The sequence below is a fragment of the Scyliorhinus torazame genome, chromosome 9 (genome assembly GCF_047496885.1).
Source record: "Scyliorhinus torazame isolate Kashiwa2021f chromosome 9, sScyTor2.1, whole genome shotgun sequence".
NCBI lineage: Eukaryota > Metazoa > Chordata > Chondrichthyes > Carcharhiniformes > Scyliorhinidae > Scyliorhinus > Scyliorhinus torazame.
The window spans coordinates 145919129-145934337 of NC_092715.1; the positions used below are offsets into that span (position 1 = coordinate 145919129).

General features: G+C 48.0%; 1 protein-coding gene across 3 annotated transcripts in view; it reads right to left on the reverse strand.

The window, feature by feature from the left end:
* Positions 1-15209, reverse strand: part of LOC140429507 (transient receptor potential cation channel subfamily M member 6-like) — a 426501-nt gene that overhangs the window by 28246 nt on the left and 383046 nt on the right. For all 3 annotated transcript variants that reach the window (XM_072516596.1, XM_072516595.1, XM_072516594.1), the window contains exons 32-34: positions 12043-12093; positions 10382-10447; positions 8733-9019 (exon numbers count right to left, since the gene is read on the reverse strand). In XM_072516596.1, the coding sequence (XP_072372697.1) occupies positions 8733-9019; positions 10382-10447; positions 12043-12093 (404 nt within the window). The remainder of the gene's footprint in view (positions 1-8732; positions 9020-10381; positions 10448-12042; positions 12094-15209) is intronic.

Sequence of the window (15209 nt, forward strand, 5' to 3'; positions counted from 1 at the left end):
GACTCCGTTCTCCACGACGTAGCCGAGGATGGCCAGTCGGGTAGTATGGAAGACACACTTGATACACGATCAATGACCACTAAAGCGAGGTTGTAATCCAACTGAAGGCTTTAATAAGCTAGATGTTTCCCCCAGCACTCAGGTACAGAATGAAGGCTGCTGGGGCAGCACGGTCTCTTATACCCGCCTAGCAGGGCGGAGCTACCATACAGTTTGACCAATGGAAAACATACAATATCTACCAATGGTGTTCCAGCATTACCAGGTACCGTAGTACCTCTACAGAGACTACCACATTCACCCCCTGTTAAAAAAAATTCCGGTGGGTGTGGTGGCCGGACATTACAGCATGGTAACGTGGTAGAAATTATAGTTATGGAGGTACCGTAATACCTCCGTACAGCATTTTGTAACTATATACAATTCTATTTACTATTTACAATTTATTATTATACACTTTAAAATGAAGCAATCAGTTGATCAGGGGCCCTGGTCGTCCTCCGTGATCGTCGAAGCTTCGGTGGTGACTCCGGTGGAGGCTCGGGCGTCTGTGACTCCGGGAGCGTGGCCTCGATCCCTGTGGCAGCTTCGACACCCCTAGGCGGCGCTGGTGGGGAAAACGGTTGACCTCGGAAGGGAGCGTCTGCGGGGTGCGTCGGTGGGTGGGGGGGGGGCCTAGACGGGGCCGGCGGAAGGACCGATCCTCCTGTAAGGTGCACAGGTAGGAGGGAGGGTGGGGCTGGTGGCTCGGGTGTGCTTGGTGCTCCGGCGGGCGCCAGGTCTTGTAGGGAGACCGTATCTTGTCGGCCGTCGGGGTACGCCACGTAGGCGTACTGGGGGTTAGCGTGGAGAAGATGGACCCTCTCGACCAACGGGTCCATCTGTTTTCGGAGGAGGATGGGTCTGGGAGCTGCCAGCCAGGTCGGGAGCGAGGTCCCAGAGGAGGACTTCCTGGGGAAGACAAGGAGACGTTCGTGAGGTGTTTGGTTGGTTGTGGTACACAGCAGTGACCGGATGGAGTGGAGGGCATCTGGGAGGACTTCCTGCCAGCGGGAGACTGGGAGATTCCTGGACCGTAGGGCCAGTAGGACGGTATTCCAGACCGTTCCGTTCTCCCTCTCTACCTGTCCGTTACCCCGGGGGTTGTAACTGGTCGTCCTGCTCGAGGCAATGCCCTTGCTGAGCAAGAATTGACGCAGTTCGTCGCTCATAAAGGAGGACCCCCTATCACTATGTATGTAAGCGGGGAACCCGAACAGTGCAAAGATGCTATGGAGGGCCTTGATAACGGTGGTTGCAGTCATGTCGGAGCAGGGGATGGCGAATGGGAACCGGGAGTACTCTTCAATCACGTTCAGGAAGTACGTGTTGCGGTCGGTGGAGGGGAGGTGGCCTTTGAAGTCCATGCTGAGGCGTTCAAAGGGATGGGAAGCCTTTATCAGGTGCGCTTTCTCTGGCTGGTAGAAGTGCGGTTTGCACACCGTGCAGATTTGGCAGTCCCTGGTGGCTGTCCTGACCTCCTCGATGGAGTAGGGCAGTTTGCGGGTCTTGATAAAGTGGAAAAAGTGAGTGACCCCCGGGTGGCAGAGGTCCTCGTGGAGGGAGGCGGTCCACTTGTGCGTGCCATGGGACTGGGCATCAGGGGGCTTGTTTAGCTTCCCGGGACGATACAAGATCTCATAGCTGTAGGTGGAGAGTTCGATCCTCCACCGCAAGATCTTATCGTACTTTATCTTGCCCCGCTGTGCATTATCGAACATGTAGGCAACCGACCGTTGGTCAGTGAGGAGAGTTAATCACCTGCCGGCCAGGTAATGCCTCCAATGTCGCACACCTTCGACTGTGGCCTGGGCCTCCTTTTCGACTGAGGAGTGGCGGATTTCGGAAGCATGGACGGTACGTGAGAAGAAGGCCATGGGTCTGCCCGCTTGGTTGAGGGTGGCCGCCAGAGCTACGTCGCTCTCGTCCTGGAAGGGGAGGGGCTCGTCGATGGCGTGCATCGTGGCCTTTGCAATGTCTGCTTTGATGCGGCTGAAGGCCTGGCGGGCCTCTATCGACAGGGTAAAAGCTGTGGATTGGATCAGGGGACGGGCCTTGTCCGCATAGTTGGGGACCCACTGGGCATAGTAAGAGAAAAACCCTAGGCAGCGCTTCAGGGCCTTGGAGCAGTGAGGGATGTGGAACTCCATAAGGGGGCGCATGCGGTCAGGGTCGGGGCCTATAACTCCATTTCGAACTACGTAGCCGAGGATGGCTAGGCGGTCGGTGCTAAACACGCATTTATCCTGTTGTATGTAAGGTTAAGGATCTTTGCGATCTGGAGGAATTTTCGGAGGTTGGTGTCGTGGCCGTAGATGGTGACATAATCGAGATACGGGAATGTTGCCCGTAAACCATACCGGTCAACCATTCGGTCCATCTCGTGCTGGAAGACCGAGACCCCGTTGGTGACACCGAAGGGAACCCTTAAGAAGTGATAGAGCCGCCCATCTGCCTCAAAGGCAGTGTATTTGCGGTCACTAGTGCGGATGGGGAGCTGGTGGTAGGCGGACTTAAGATCCACCATGGAGAAGACCTTGTAATGCGCGATCCTGTTTAACAGGTTGGATATGCGGGTGAGAGGGTACGCGTCCAGCTGCGTAAATCTGTTGATGGTCTGACTGTAGTCAATGACCATCCTATGCTTCTCCCCGGTCTTTACCACCACTACTTGAGCTCTCCAGGGACAGTTGCTCGCTTCAATGACTCCTTCCCTCAGTAGCCTTTGGACCTCTGAGCTAATAAAGATCCGATCCTGGGCACTGTACCGTCTGCTCCTGGTGGCGTCAGGTTTGCAATCCGTGGTGAGGTTCGCAAACATGGAAGGCGGGTCGACCTTGAGGGTCGCGAGGCCGCAGACAGTGAGGGGGGGTATAGGGCAGCCAAATTTGAAAGTTAGACTTTGGAGATTATACTGGAAATCTAAACCTAGGAGTGTGGCCGCACAGAGGTGGGGAAGGGCATAGAGCCGGTAATTTTTAAACTCCCTCCCGTGGACTGTGAGGTTTGCTACACAAAACCCCTTTATCTCTACTGAGTGGGAACCTGAGGCCAGGGAGATTTTTTGATTAACGGGGTGGACGAGGAGAGAACAGCGCCTTACCGTGTCGGGGTGTATGAAGCTCTCCGTGCTCCCAGAGTCGATTAAGCAGGACATCTCGTGCCCGTTGATAAGTACAGTTGTTGTGGCAGTCGAGAGTGTACGAGGCCGGGACTGATCCAGGGTCACCGAGGCTAATCTCAGCAGTTGAGTGTCCTCTTCGGGCGGTGTGTGGTCAGCCGAGCTGGGATCCTGGGAGTCCATCCAAGATGGCGGCTCCCATTGGTCGCACATTGCTGGAGGTGCACAAAATGGCGGCGCTCATCCATCGAGCGTGGTGTCCCTGGGACAAGATGGCGGCTCCCGGGGGCCGCACATGGCCCTGGAGTCGGAAGATGGCGGCGCCCGCTGGCCGCCCGGGGGTCATGGAGAGGTTTGTGGTGGCGGTCCGCATTCGCCGCCGGAGACCACGGCGACCGCACGGGCCTGGCATACCACCACGAAGTCGCCCTTTTTACCGCATCCCTTGCAGGTAGATGCGTGGGCCGGGCAGCGCTGCCGGGGGTGCCTGGCCTGCCCGCAAAAGTAGCAGCGGGGCCCCCCGGGGTTGCCAGGCCGCCTTGCAGCTCAAGCTTGTGGGAGGATGGGGGATGTTTTGGGGTCGGCTGCGGAAGGGTTCCAGGCTGCCCAGGGGGCTGCCGCGCGGTCGGGAACGTAAGCGCGGGCGTTTCTGGAGGCCACATCCAGGGAGCCTGCAAGGGCCCATGCCTCCTTGAGACCTAGAGTGTCTTTTTCCAGCAATCGCTGGTGGATTTGGGAGGACAGCATACCTGCCAGAAAAGTGTCCCGGACCAAGAGTTCAGTGTGTTCGCTCGCCGAAACTTGCGGGCAGCTGCAGTTTCTCCCCAACACCAGGAGTGCACGGTAGAATCCAGTTGCGTGAACCGGTTAATTGTCTGGCTGTCGTCCACAACCATCAGGTTCTTTTCCCTGGTCCGGACGACCACCACTTACACTCTCCTGGTGCTGCTACTGGCCTCTATGATCCCCTCACTCAGCAGTCGCTGGACTTCTGACTTGATAAATACCATGTCTACCGAGCTGTACCTCCTGCTCCTGGTGGCAATGGGCTTACAGTCCGGAGTGAGGTGTGAGGGAGGACCTCCTGCCAGCGGGGGATTGCTAGGTTGGCGATACAGTCCCGCGGATCTGGACCGCATGAGACCCAGAGGCAAGGGCGATTGTTTGTGAGGCGGGGTAGGTGTGGAGGGAGTAGCGCCTTACCGTGTTGGGGTGGACAAAGCTCTCTGTGCTCCTGGAGTCAAAGAGACAGGGGGTTTCGTGCCCGTTGACCCGGACGACCATCATGGAGTTCCTCAATAGTTTCGGCTGCGAGTGGTCCAGGGTCACCATGCCCCGCTGTGGGTAGCCTGCGGGGTCGGTGGTATCGCAAGATGGCGGTCCCCATGTGTCGCACATTTTGGATGGGGTCGAAGATGGTGACCAAGGTGGCCGCCCCCACCGGTCGCATGTGTTGGTCGGGGCTGGGGCCAGCGGCCAAGATCGCGGCCCCCATGAGTCGCACGTGTCGGTCGGTGTTGGGGCCGGCGGCCAAGATGGCGGCCCCACGATTCACACGATGCCGGTGACGTGTCAGGGGAGGGCATTCCAGGCTGGCACGCTGCCACATTGCGGGATCTGTGGGGCTGTGAGTCCATGGGTTGGGCCTGGTGCGCTTTCGATTTCTGGGCCTTGGATCGGCCTAGACAGACTCTCGCGTTGTGCCCCTTTTTCCTGTAGTTGCTGCACGTCACCGTGCGGGCTGGGCAGCGCTGCCGGGGTGTTGGCCCTGGCCACAGAAGTTGCATTGCGGTTCTCTGGGCTGGGCTGGCAGCCGCGCGGCGCAGGCCTGTAGCGTAGGCGGGTTTGACGGGGGCCGTGACGATAGTGTCCAGGAGGGGGTCACCAGGCCCGGGCCCGCGGGGAACGCGCTGAGGTTCTGGTAGGCCACCTCGAGCGAGGTAGCTCGCTTTACCGTGTCCCGCAGGTCGGAGGTCCCGTTTTCCAGCAGGCGCGGCCTGATATCGTTCGAGCGGACCCCCGCCACGTAAGTGTCCCAGATCTGTGAGTTGATATGCTCCACCGCCATCATATCTCGGCAGCTGCAGTTTCTGGCAAGTAGGGTCAGGGTTTCCAGATAGTCGCCTAACGATTCTCCGGCGCGTTGACGGCGAGTAGTGAGGCGGGCTTCGCGAAGTGCGCCTTGAGGGTTGTGACCGCTTCCTCATATGTGGCTGCTTTTTCAATCATTACCGAGATTCAATGGCTCACCCGAGCGTGGAGGAGTCGCAGTTTGATGGTCTCCGAGGGTGCCGTTGCTGAGGAGTCGATGTAGGCCAAGAAGCATCGAAGCCAATGTTCAAATATTTCCTTCGCTTCGGATGCGCGAGCGTCGAGTTCGAACCTGTCTGGCTTTAGAGCGGCTTCCATGGTGCTGTCTATGACTAATAAATTGATGTACCTTCAATCCACAGAGTGGCAGCGAGAGCGAGTGAACATAAGGCTTTATTAGTCATGAACGTGATAGTCCATGACATCATTGGCTCCTTCGCGGGATTAGTGTCAGACTAGACCAAGCCTTTGTACAGTTAACAACCGATATTCTTCAGCATTTCCTTTCTTTTATCCTGCAAGTACAATACACCATTAATACCTTTGTACTTGCTTGCTAATATTCCATTTCACCCCCCATTGACATTTCTAAGTCTCTTGATTGACAGCTAAAGGCATGTTCAAAGGAGGTATGAGCTTTGTTTCTTTTTATAGCACTTCGCGGTCCATTAATTCCGAAATGTTTCCTCTTTGAGCAGGTGCTCTATCTGACTATAGATTTTTCATAATGGGTCTCTTCTTTCAACCTCTTAAGCCTGAGCAGCATGCCTATACTGGAGGTAGTTTTCCGCCACAGAAGCAGCTGGCACAAAGTAGACATTAAAGTCCAAGGGTTCCTCAACAAGGACCTTAACTCAGCCACAATTGCAGTCTCTGGGTAGACAAAATGACCACAGCGGGTGGGAGGCTCGAATGTATTTGTAGCCCCTGGGTGGTCAGGTGACATGTGTGGACAATGGCCTGGCAGTGCCAACCTGGCAGGGCCAGTGTCAGGTAAGTACTGTATAGAGGTCTGAATGGGTTCCTGAATGGGGCTAAAAGCATAAGACCATAAGACTTTGGAGCGGAATTAGGCCATTTGGCCCAGCAGGTCTGCTCCACCAGTCAATCATGGCTGATATGTATCTTATCCCCATTCTCCTGCCTTCTCCCCGTAACCCCTGATCCCCTTATTAATCAAGAACCTATCTATCTTAAAGGCACTCAGTGATTTGGCCTCCAAAGCCTTCTATAATAATAATAATCTTTATTGTCACAAATAGGCTGACATTAACACGGCAATGAAGTTACTGTGAAAATCCCCTAGTTGCCACATTCCGGCGCCTGTTTGGGTACACAGAGGGAGAATTCAGAATGTCCAATTCACCTAACAGCACATCTTTCAGGACTTGTGGGAGGAAACCGAAGCACCTGGAGGAAGCCCACGCAGACATAGGGGAGAACGTGCAGACTCCACACAGACAGTGACCCAAACCAGGAATCAAACCTTGCAACCCGGCGCTGTGAAGCCATAGTGCTAACCAATATGCTACCGTGCTGCCCAACATGCGACAAAGAATTACACAGATTCCCCATCGTCTGGCTGAAGAAATTCCTCCTCATCTCAGTTTTAAAGCATCGCCCCTTCAGTCTGAGGCTGTGGCTTTGAGTTCTAGTTTTTGCTACTGGTGGAAACATCCTCTCCGCTTCCACTCTATCTTGGCCTCGCAGTATCCTGTAAGTTTCAATAAAACCCCCTCATCCTTCTGAACTCCGAGTACAGACCCAGTGTCCTGAACCGTTCCTCTTATGACAAGCTCTTCATTGCAGGAATCATTCTTGTGAACCTCCTCTGGACCCTTTCCAAGGCCAGATTATCCTTCCTTATATATAGGGCCCAAAACTGCTCACGATACTCCAAATGGGGTCTGACCAGAGCCTTATATAGCCTCAGAGGTACATCCCAGCTCTTTTATTCTAGCCCTCTTGACATGAATTCTAACATTCCATTTGCCTTTCTAACTGCCGACTGAACCTGCACGTTAATCATAAAAGAATCTTGAACTAGGGTTCCTAAGTCCCTTTATGCTTCTGATTTCCTAAACATTTCCCAATTTAGAAAATAGTCTATGCCTCCATTCTCCTTACCAAAGTGCATAACCTCATACTTTGCCACATTGTATTCCATCTGCCATTTCTCTGCCCACTCTCCTAGCCTGTCCAAGACCTTCTGCAACCCCCCTGCTTCCTCAATACTACCTGTCCCTCTGCATATCTCTGTATCATCTGCAAACTTAGCAACAGTGCCCTCAGTTCCTTCTTCCAGATCGTTAATATAAATTGTAAAAAGTTGTGGTCCAAACACCGACCCCTGAGGCACACCACTCGTCACCTGTTGCCATCCTGAAAAAGACTCCTTTATCCCCATTCTCTGCCATCTGCCAGTCAGCCAATTCTCTATCTATGCCAGGATCTTACCCTTAACACCGTGGGCTCTTAACTTATTTAACAGCCTCCTATATGGCACCTTGTTAAAGGCTTTCTGGAAATCTAAATAGATCATGTCCACTGGTTCTCCTTTGTCTAACTACCATGTTACGTCTTCAAAGAATTCTTATAGATTGGGACAAGTAGAACTGTTGCATTTCAAAACCCAAAATTCTGGGTACAATCAACAAATCAAGCACAATCAAAGGGGTACCATTCATTATTCCAGGCAGACAATCAAATATCTCCTGAATTTTCACCTTGTTAAAAGGACACACTTCGCACGACAGTTCAAATTGCCAAATCTAAAAATGTATCTGGATACGAAGATTTAATAAACTTTAAAGCATAGCACATGTCTATTCTAATATGAATACATTTAATTTTGAAGAAATCACTTGTCCATATTTTAGAGATTGCTGTTGGTTAGCATACAAATACTTAAGTATGTTTGCAAGGAACAGGATTTAATTCACACCAGGTAAATTGCAGCAGAACAATGGCTTGTAAAAAATAAATACTCAAATATCAGAGGGCCAAATATCATAAAATGCAACTGGAGTGGCAGACCTGGCCTATCTAGAGTTAGAGGAGTTTACTAGAAAGGCTGGGAATATTTAGCTCCTCCATATATTGAATGGAATAGGGAGGAAGTGGCATGGTGGTATTGTCGCTGGACTAGTAATTCAGAAACCCAGGGTAATGCTCTGGGTTCGAATCCCGCCAGGGCAGATGGTGGAATTTGAGTTTAATTAACAATCTGGAATTAAAAGTCTAATGATGACCATGAAACCATTGTCGATTGTGGTAAAAACCCATCTGGTTCACTAATGTCCTTTGGGGAAGGGAATTGTCATCCTCTCCTGATCTGCCTTACATGTGACTCCAGACCACATTGCTGTGGTCGACTCTTAAATATCCTCAGGGATGGCCAATAAATACACCCCCAAAAAAACAAATAAAGAAAAAACCCCTCAATAAGGTGAAACTTCTTCATTCTCTGTGAATCACTTACCCTCAGACAGAGATGGAGCACTGTTCCTTCACTAAAGATTTTCTGCCATGTTTTGACTACCTCTGGCAGGAAAGACTTTATGATGTAAGTCTGCCCAGTTTTCAGCACATCCTCTTCCGACCAAGTGCAATACACCTTCATAGCCCTACGAAGTCCCCCATCCATTTCCTCCTTAGAAAGGACATGAATCATGGCAGCCAAACCATGCTGAGACCAGGAGGACATGCTCTTGTCCAGGTTCACTGATGAGCTTTCCTCTAGTTTGTAGATGGTTACCTCTTCACCAGCTGCAGAGAAATAAAAAATGATAGCAATATCTCCAGCATAGTAATGACTGCAAATGGTTGACAGTTGCTCTAGCACCGAACTGACATATTTTACAACAGTACAATGTTCAAAAATAGTGTAAACTTTCAAGCATCATGAACCATCGATCATAGAATTTACAGTGCAGGAGGAGGCCATTCGGCCCATCGAGTCTGCATTGGCCCTTACAAAGAGCACCCTACTCAAGCCCACGTATCTACCCTATCCCCATAACCCCCACTTAACCTTTTTGGACACTAAGGACAATTTAGCATGGCCAATCCACCTAACCTACACATCTTTGGACTGTGGGAGGAAACCGGAGCACCTGGAGGAAACCCCCGCAGACACGGGGAGAACGTACAGACTCCGCACAGACAGTGACCCAGCCGGGAATCGAACCTGGGATCCTGGAGCTATGAAGCAACTGTGCTAACCACTATGCTGCCGTGCTGCCCCCAAGTTGCTTATACAGATACTTCTGGGCACCCTCAAATTTTCCCTTTTGCAAGCCCATTCCTGGATACCTGTGCCTAAATTACATTGGAACAATAACTTCAGTGCAACTGGTATGTGTTTTCGATTGGTTGAAACTGTGGCCTTCAAATCTAGTTTTTAGTCAATGAACAAATAAATTTTTTTCAAGAATTGCTTCCACCCTGCAAAATGGAGGGACGAACCAGTAGGAAGGAGAAAACAAACCAGAATATATGTTTCAAAATTTGTTTTAAGAAAGAAATGAAATCATTGTTAGAATAGGTCAGAATGAGTACCAAACATTGCAGTAGGAAATATAAGAGAGATACTTAATTGGAGCAAGATGTTTCTGATCATATATGTATTTTTGAAGCATGTGATATCTTGAATCATTAATGCAGAAAGAGACCATTTGGCCCATTGATTTCTGCTAGAGTTTGAAAGAGTTGTCCAATTGTGTCCGTTCTTCTGTTTTACTTCACTGGTCTACTTGTGACAATAAACAATTATTATTTTTATTATAAGTGTTCTCCTTTTTAGGTAATCTCTAATTCCTTTCTGAAAATTTGGAGCAGGATGGAATGGCCCAGGAGCAGAATTTTCATAGTTAGAATCCTTTCAATCTTAACACAGAAGAAGAATTGCACTCTGGTCTCAAAAATCTAAGAATAATAAGCCACACTTTGTACACTATTGATCAGTTATTATCCAATTTGGTAACCGCTGTAAGAAAGCAACGGATCTGTGCTTTCATTTGGCAGAACATTCTCCCCAACTTTGCTGCTTCTCTTCATGTTTCCCCCATCCCTGCCCCACAGACATAACAAACATTTTAAATCAATGTGTTAGAAAAGCATGAATATTACCAAAGAGATCAACAGGGGTGAAAGGTATTGTCTGGGCAAGCCTCATTAAATTATTTCTTTCAACAGCTGCGAGAAAAAAAAGAAACAACATTTTAAATAGTGTTAATAATCTATAGAAATTTTTTTACATTTAGTTCTTCAAAGGTATTTAATTTTCCTGCTGACACCACCACCACCAGAGGGTGGTGGGAGTCTGAAATGCACTTCCAGGGAGGGTAGTTGAGACAGGAAACCTCACAGTCTTAAAAAAGAACTTGGATGAGCACTTGAAATGTCATAATATTCAAGGCTAAGGGCCGACTGCTGGAAAGTGGGATTAGTACAGATTAGAGTTGTTTTTTTTGTTGGGCAGGCTTGATGGGCCGAAAGCCTCTTCTGTCCTGTGTGATTCTATGATTCAATGCATCATTTCCTGAACTCAGATAGAGAGAACAGGTGCCTCAACATCCCCTTTTTTCTCTCTATATTAGGAATTATTTTGCAGCTAATTTCCTTTGTGACATCAGGGAACCAGTCTTGCAAAACAAAAAGGTAAATCTAAATCTTACTGCTGTGATGCAAAACACTGAGTTGTCAACTATATACTTCCACTGACACAACCTTATGATTCCTTTTAATCAAACAGTACTTCTGGTTTGGAAAACTTTTATCTTTAAAAATATTGTCCTCCAGTCGCATTTCTTGAAGGTAGTCTGGATATGGAATGGTGTTTAATCGCTCTTGGAATATTGATGCCCTGGTCCGCAGCTGAGAGGCCAACTCCAGGCAGCTGCCATGCAGCCAATGCCAGGGGCGACCATAACTGGCATTTTAATTAGTTTAACAAAGCCACGCTGCCATTTATGGTTTCCTGCCACAATCTGTCTAACCCAAAAATGGATCAAGGAGGAAGGGTTCAAGTAAACCAGCTTGCCGGCTGGCAGCACAAAATTACACGCCTGCTCACCTCAATTTCCATCCCTACATTGAGATTAAAACCCTGGTGAATATATTTTATTCATTCTATACTTTGGGCTGGAAATTTTTGTTACTGATGGAAAAAAATGCCAGTATTCTCAAAAGATTCAAAAAGCAATATGTGAGAAGCTACATGACCGGGTTATGACTACACAGGAAAAAAACAGTTTCATAACAGTTAAACAGTTTTATGCCTGGGCACAGCATTTATAATCAAAAAACATTGACACAAAATATTATTTAAGAAATGACACCAGGAAGATAGGTTGTGCAGTTAGAAAGCATGCACAGGTATATGTATTTAAGGTAGCAATCATAATTCTTAATACCATTAACAATTAGTTTTTTGAAGAACTTAGACTCAAAATACCTGTGAAGACATAAAATGGACCTTATTTTAACTTGGCTGCAAATGGATGGATTTTAAGTGAATTAAAAGCTCACCAATACAGTGGCACTGGCAATATCTGGAGTTGTGATTTGCAAGTGAAAACATCAGTCTCCACAGTAGCTGGTTACATAACAGTACACACACACACATTATGCAGTATATGGTTAGTAATACAAAATGAAATATTTGATACTGCATAATTTGACACAGCCTTATCTCAACAATTTTGTGAGCAGTGAACAGTTAAAACCTTGTTTGGTGAACTCAGAATAGATAACTAGGTATTGATGAATTGTGTTCACTCTCTGCTTACCAGAGTAATGGTAGTTCAGATCCTGGGAATTTTTAAATGAGGTGGCAAACCCTGAAACACAATACATCCTGATTATCAAGAGAAATACATCAAGATAGAAGCAGTACTCTTGTACAGTTTAAAAGAAAATTACATGTATATTATTTTTCTGAATGGATTTTTGTTGCTAACATTACTGCAGCGCCTCATAGTGGAAGAGCATAGGACAAGATCTTCTCGAAACTAACTGTCATATCAGACCCAATTTTAAAGTGATGGGTGGGTAGGGTGTACATGCTATGGGAACAATTTCCAGGAGTTAAGTGAAATAGAGGGAAGCGTTATGTAGCAATTGGTACTGGGGACGAGACTAAGAACAGAACCTGGGGGATCAAAAAGTGCGAGAAAGACGAAGACTGAGAGTGGAGACGGGAGGATAAAGGAGTGATAGAGAGATAGAAAGGAGCCGGGAGGATAAAAAGTATAAGAAAGAACGAGACTAAGAGCGAAGTGTTAGTTAGGATCTCCTGAAGTGACATCTGGATTCAAAAGAGATGCACGGCAAGTGGATGCAACTAATTGGGTGGGTATGATCGGGTAAGTATTTACTATTTTTATTGCTTAGGATTTTTAAGGTCTTATTTTGTGGTTTATCATTTGTGAGGGCTATAACGAGGAGCATGGAATAAGGGCCCGAGAGTAATTGATATAATTTGATAATAAGAACTCAAAACCGTGGTGTGTTCTTCCTGTTCTATGCGGGAAGCCGGGAACATTTCCAGTGCCCAGGGTCAGCATATGTGCAGGAAGTGTCTCCAGTTGCAGCTCTTGGAAGCCCAGATTTTGGAGGTGGAACAGCAGCTGGAAACACTGGGGAGCATCCACAAGGCGGAATGTATCATTCGATAGCATGTACAGAGAGTTGATCACACTGTAGGCTAAGAATCCACTAGCAGAAAGGGAATGGGTGACCACCAGGCAAAGCAAAACATATATACCGCTTTGGATACTGTTGAGGGGAATGGTCTTTCAGGAGAAAGCAGCAGCAGCCAAATTTGTTGCAATGTGGTTGGCTCTGCTGCACAGGGGAGGAGTAAAAAGTGTGAGAATTCAATCGTTATAGGGGATTCAATTGTAAGGGGAATAGATAAGCGTTTCAGTGGCCACAAACAATACTCTAGGATGGTATGTTTCCTCCCTGTGCTGGGGTCAGGAATATCTCAAAACAGTTACAGGACATTCTGGAGGGGGAGGGTGAATAGCCAGTGGCCGTGGTACACATTGGTACAAACGACATAGATTTTAAAAAGGGATGAGGTCCTAAAAGCTGAATATAGGGAGTGAGGAAGAAAATTGAATAGTAGGACCTTAAAGGTAGTGATCTCAGGATTACTACCTGTGCCACATGCTAGTCAGAGCAGAAATAGCAGGATATCGTGATTAATATGTGGCTCAAGAGATTGTGTGAGGGGGAGGGTTTTATTTATGGGACATTGAGATCAATTCTGGGGGAGGTGCGACCGCTACAAACTTGACGGGTTATACCTGGGCAGGACCGGGGCTGATGTCCCAGTGAAAAATAATGGGAATAGAACAAGAAATGTGAAAAAGACAAGTCTTAATGATTTGTGCCTTCACGCACAAAGCATTTGGAATAAAGTGGATGAATTAATCGTGCAAATAGATGTAATCAGGTATGATATAGTCGGGATTATGGAAACATAGCTGCAGGTTGACCAGGGATGGGAACTGAACATCCAGGGGTATTCAACATTTAGGAAGGACAGACAAAAAGGAAAAGGTAGTGGTGTTGCATTGCTGGTTAAAGAGGATATTAATGCAAGAGTGAAAAAGACATTGAGCTGGATTCTCCGTCGGCCGATGCTAATATCGGGAAATGCGATTGGGCGGAGAATCGGTTCCGACTCTGAAATCGCAGCAGGCGCGAATTGCACGCCAAATCGCAACTCTCCGTCACCTGGAGAGCGGCACCAATGCATTCCAGAACGCACACACAATAAACACCATTGGCATATCCTTAGATGTCAGAAATGGCATTAAACAGGAAATTAGAGACGCATGCAAGAAAGGAACATCTGTAATTCAGAGCGACTTTAGGGGCAGCAGGGTGACACAGTGGTTAGCATTGCTGTCTCACAGTGCCGAAGTCCCAGGTTCGATCTCGGCTCTGGGTCACTGTCTGTGTGGAGTTTGCACATTCTCCCCATGTTTGCGGGGTTTCGCCCCCACAACCCAAAAGATGTGCAGGGTAAGTGGATTGGCCATGCTAAATTGCCCCTTAATTGGAAAGAATGAATTGGGTAGTGTAAATTTACGAAAACAAAAGAGCGACTTTGATCTGCAAATAGATTGGGCAAATTAAATTAGCCACAATAACGTCGAGGAAGAATTCCTGGAGTGTTTTCTGGTTGGTTTTCTGGACCAAGACATTGTGGAGCCAACTAAGAACAGGAGATCCTAGACTGGGCATTTTGTAATGAGAAAAGAATAACTGGCATTCTAATTGCGCAAGGCCCCTTGGGAGTGAGTGACCATAATATGATAAATTCTTCATCAAGATGGAGAGTGACATAGTTGATTCTGAGACTAGAGTCCTGAATCTTAGTAAAGGAAACTACGATGGTATGAGGTGTGAGTTGGCTATGACTGATTGGTAAATATTTCTAAAAGGGATGGGTGGATAGAAAAAGGCAAATATTCAAAGAGCACATGGGTGAACAATTGTTTCACAGATTTCACAGAATCCCCACAGTGCAGAAGGTGGCCATTCGGCCCATCGAGTCTGCATCGACCCTCCAAAAAGCAACCCACGTAGACCCATGTCCTCACCCCTTCCATGTAACTCCACATAATCTATAAATCGTTGGACAATAAGGGAAAATTTAGCATGACCAATCCATCTAGCCTGTACATCTTTCCGCTATGGGAGGAAACAGGAGCACCCATAGGAAACCCACACAGGCATGGGGAGAAGGTGGAAACTCCACACAGACAGTCACCCAAGACTGGAATCGAACCAGGGTCGCTGGCACTGTGAGGTTGTAACTGTGGTACCACCATGATTTATTCCTGTCTGGCACAAAAGTAAAACATAAATGTTGGCCAAACCATGGTATACAAAGGAAGTTAGAGATAGTATTTAATCCAAAGAGGCAAAGAAGTTGGCC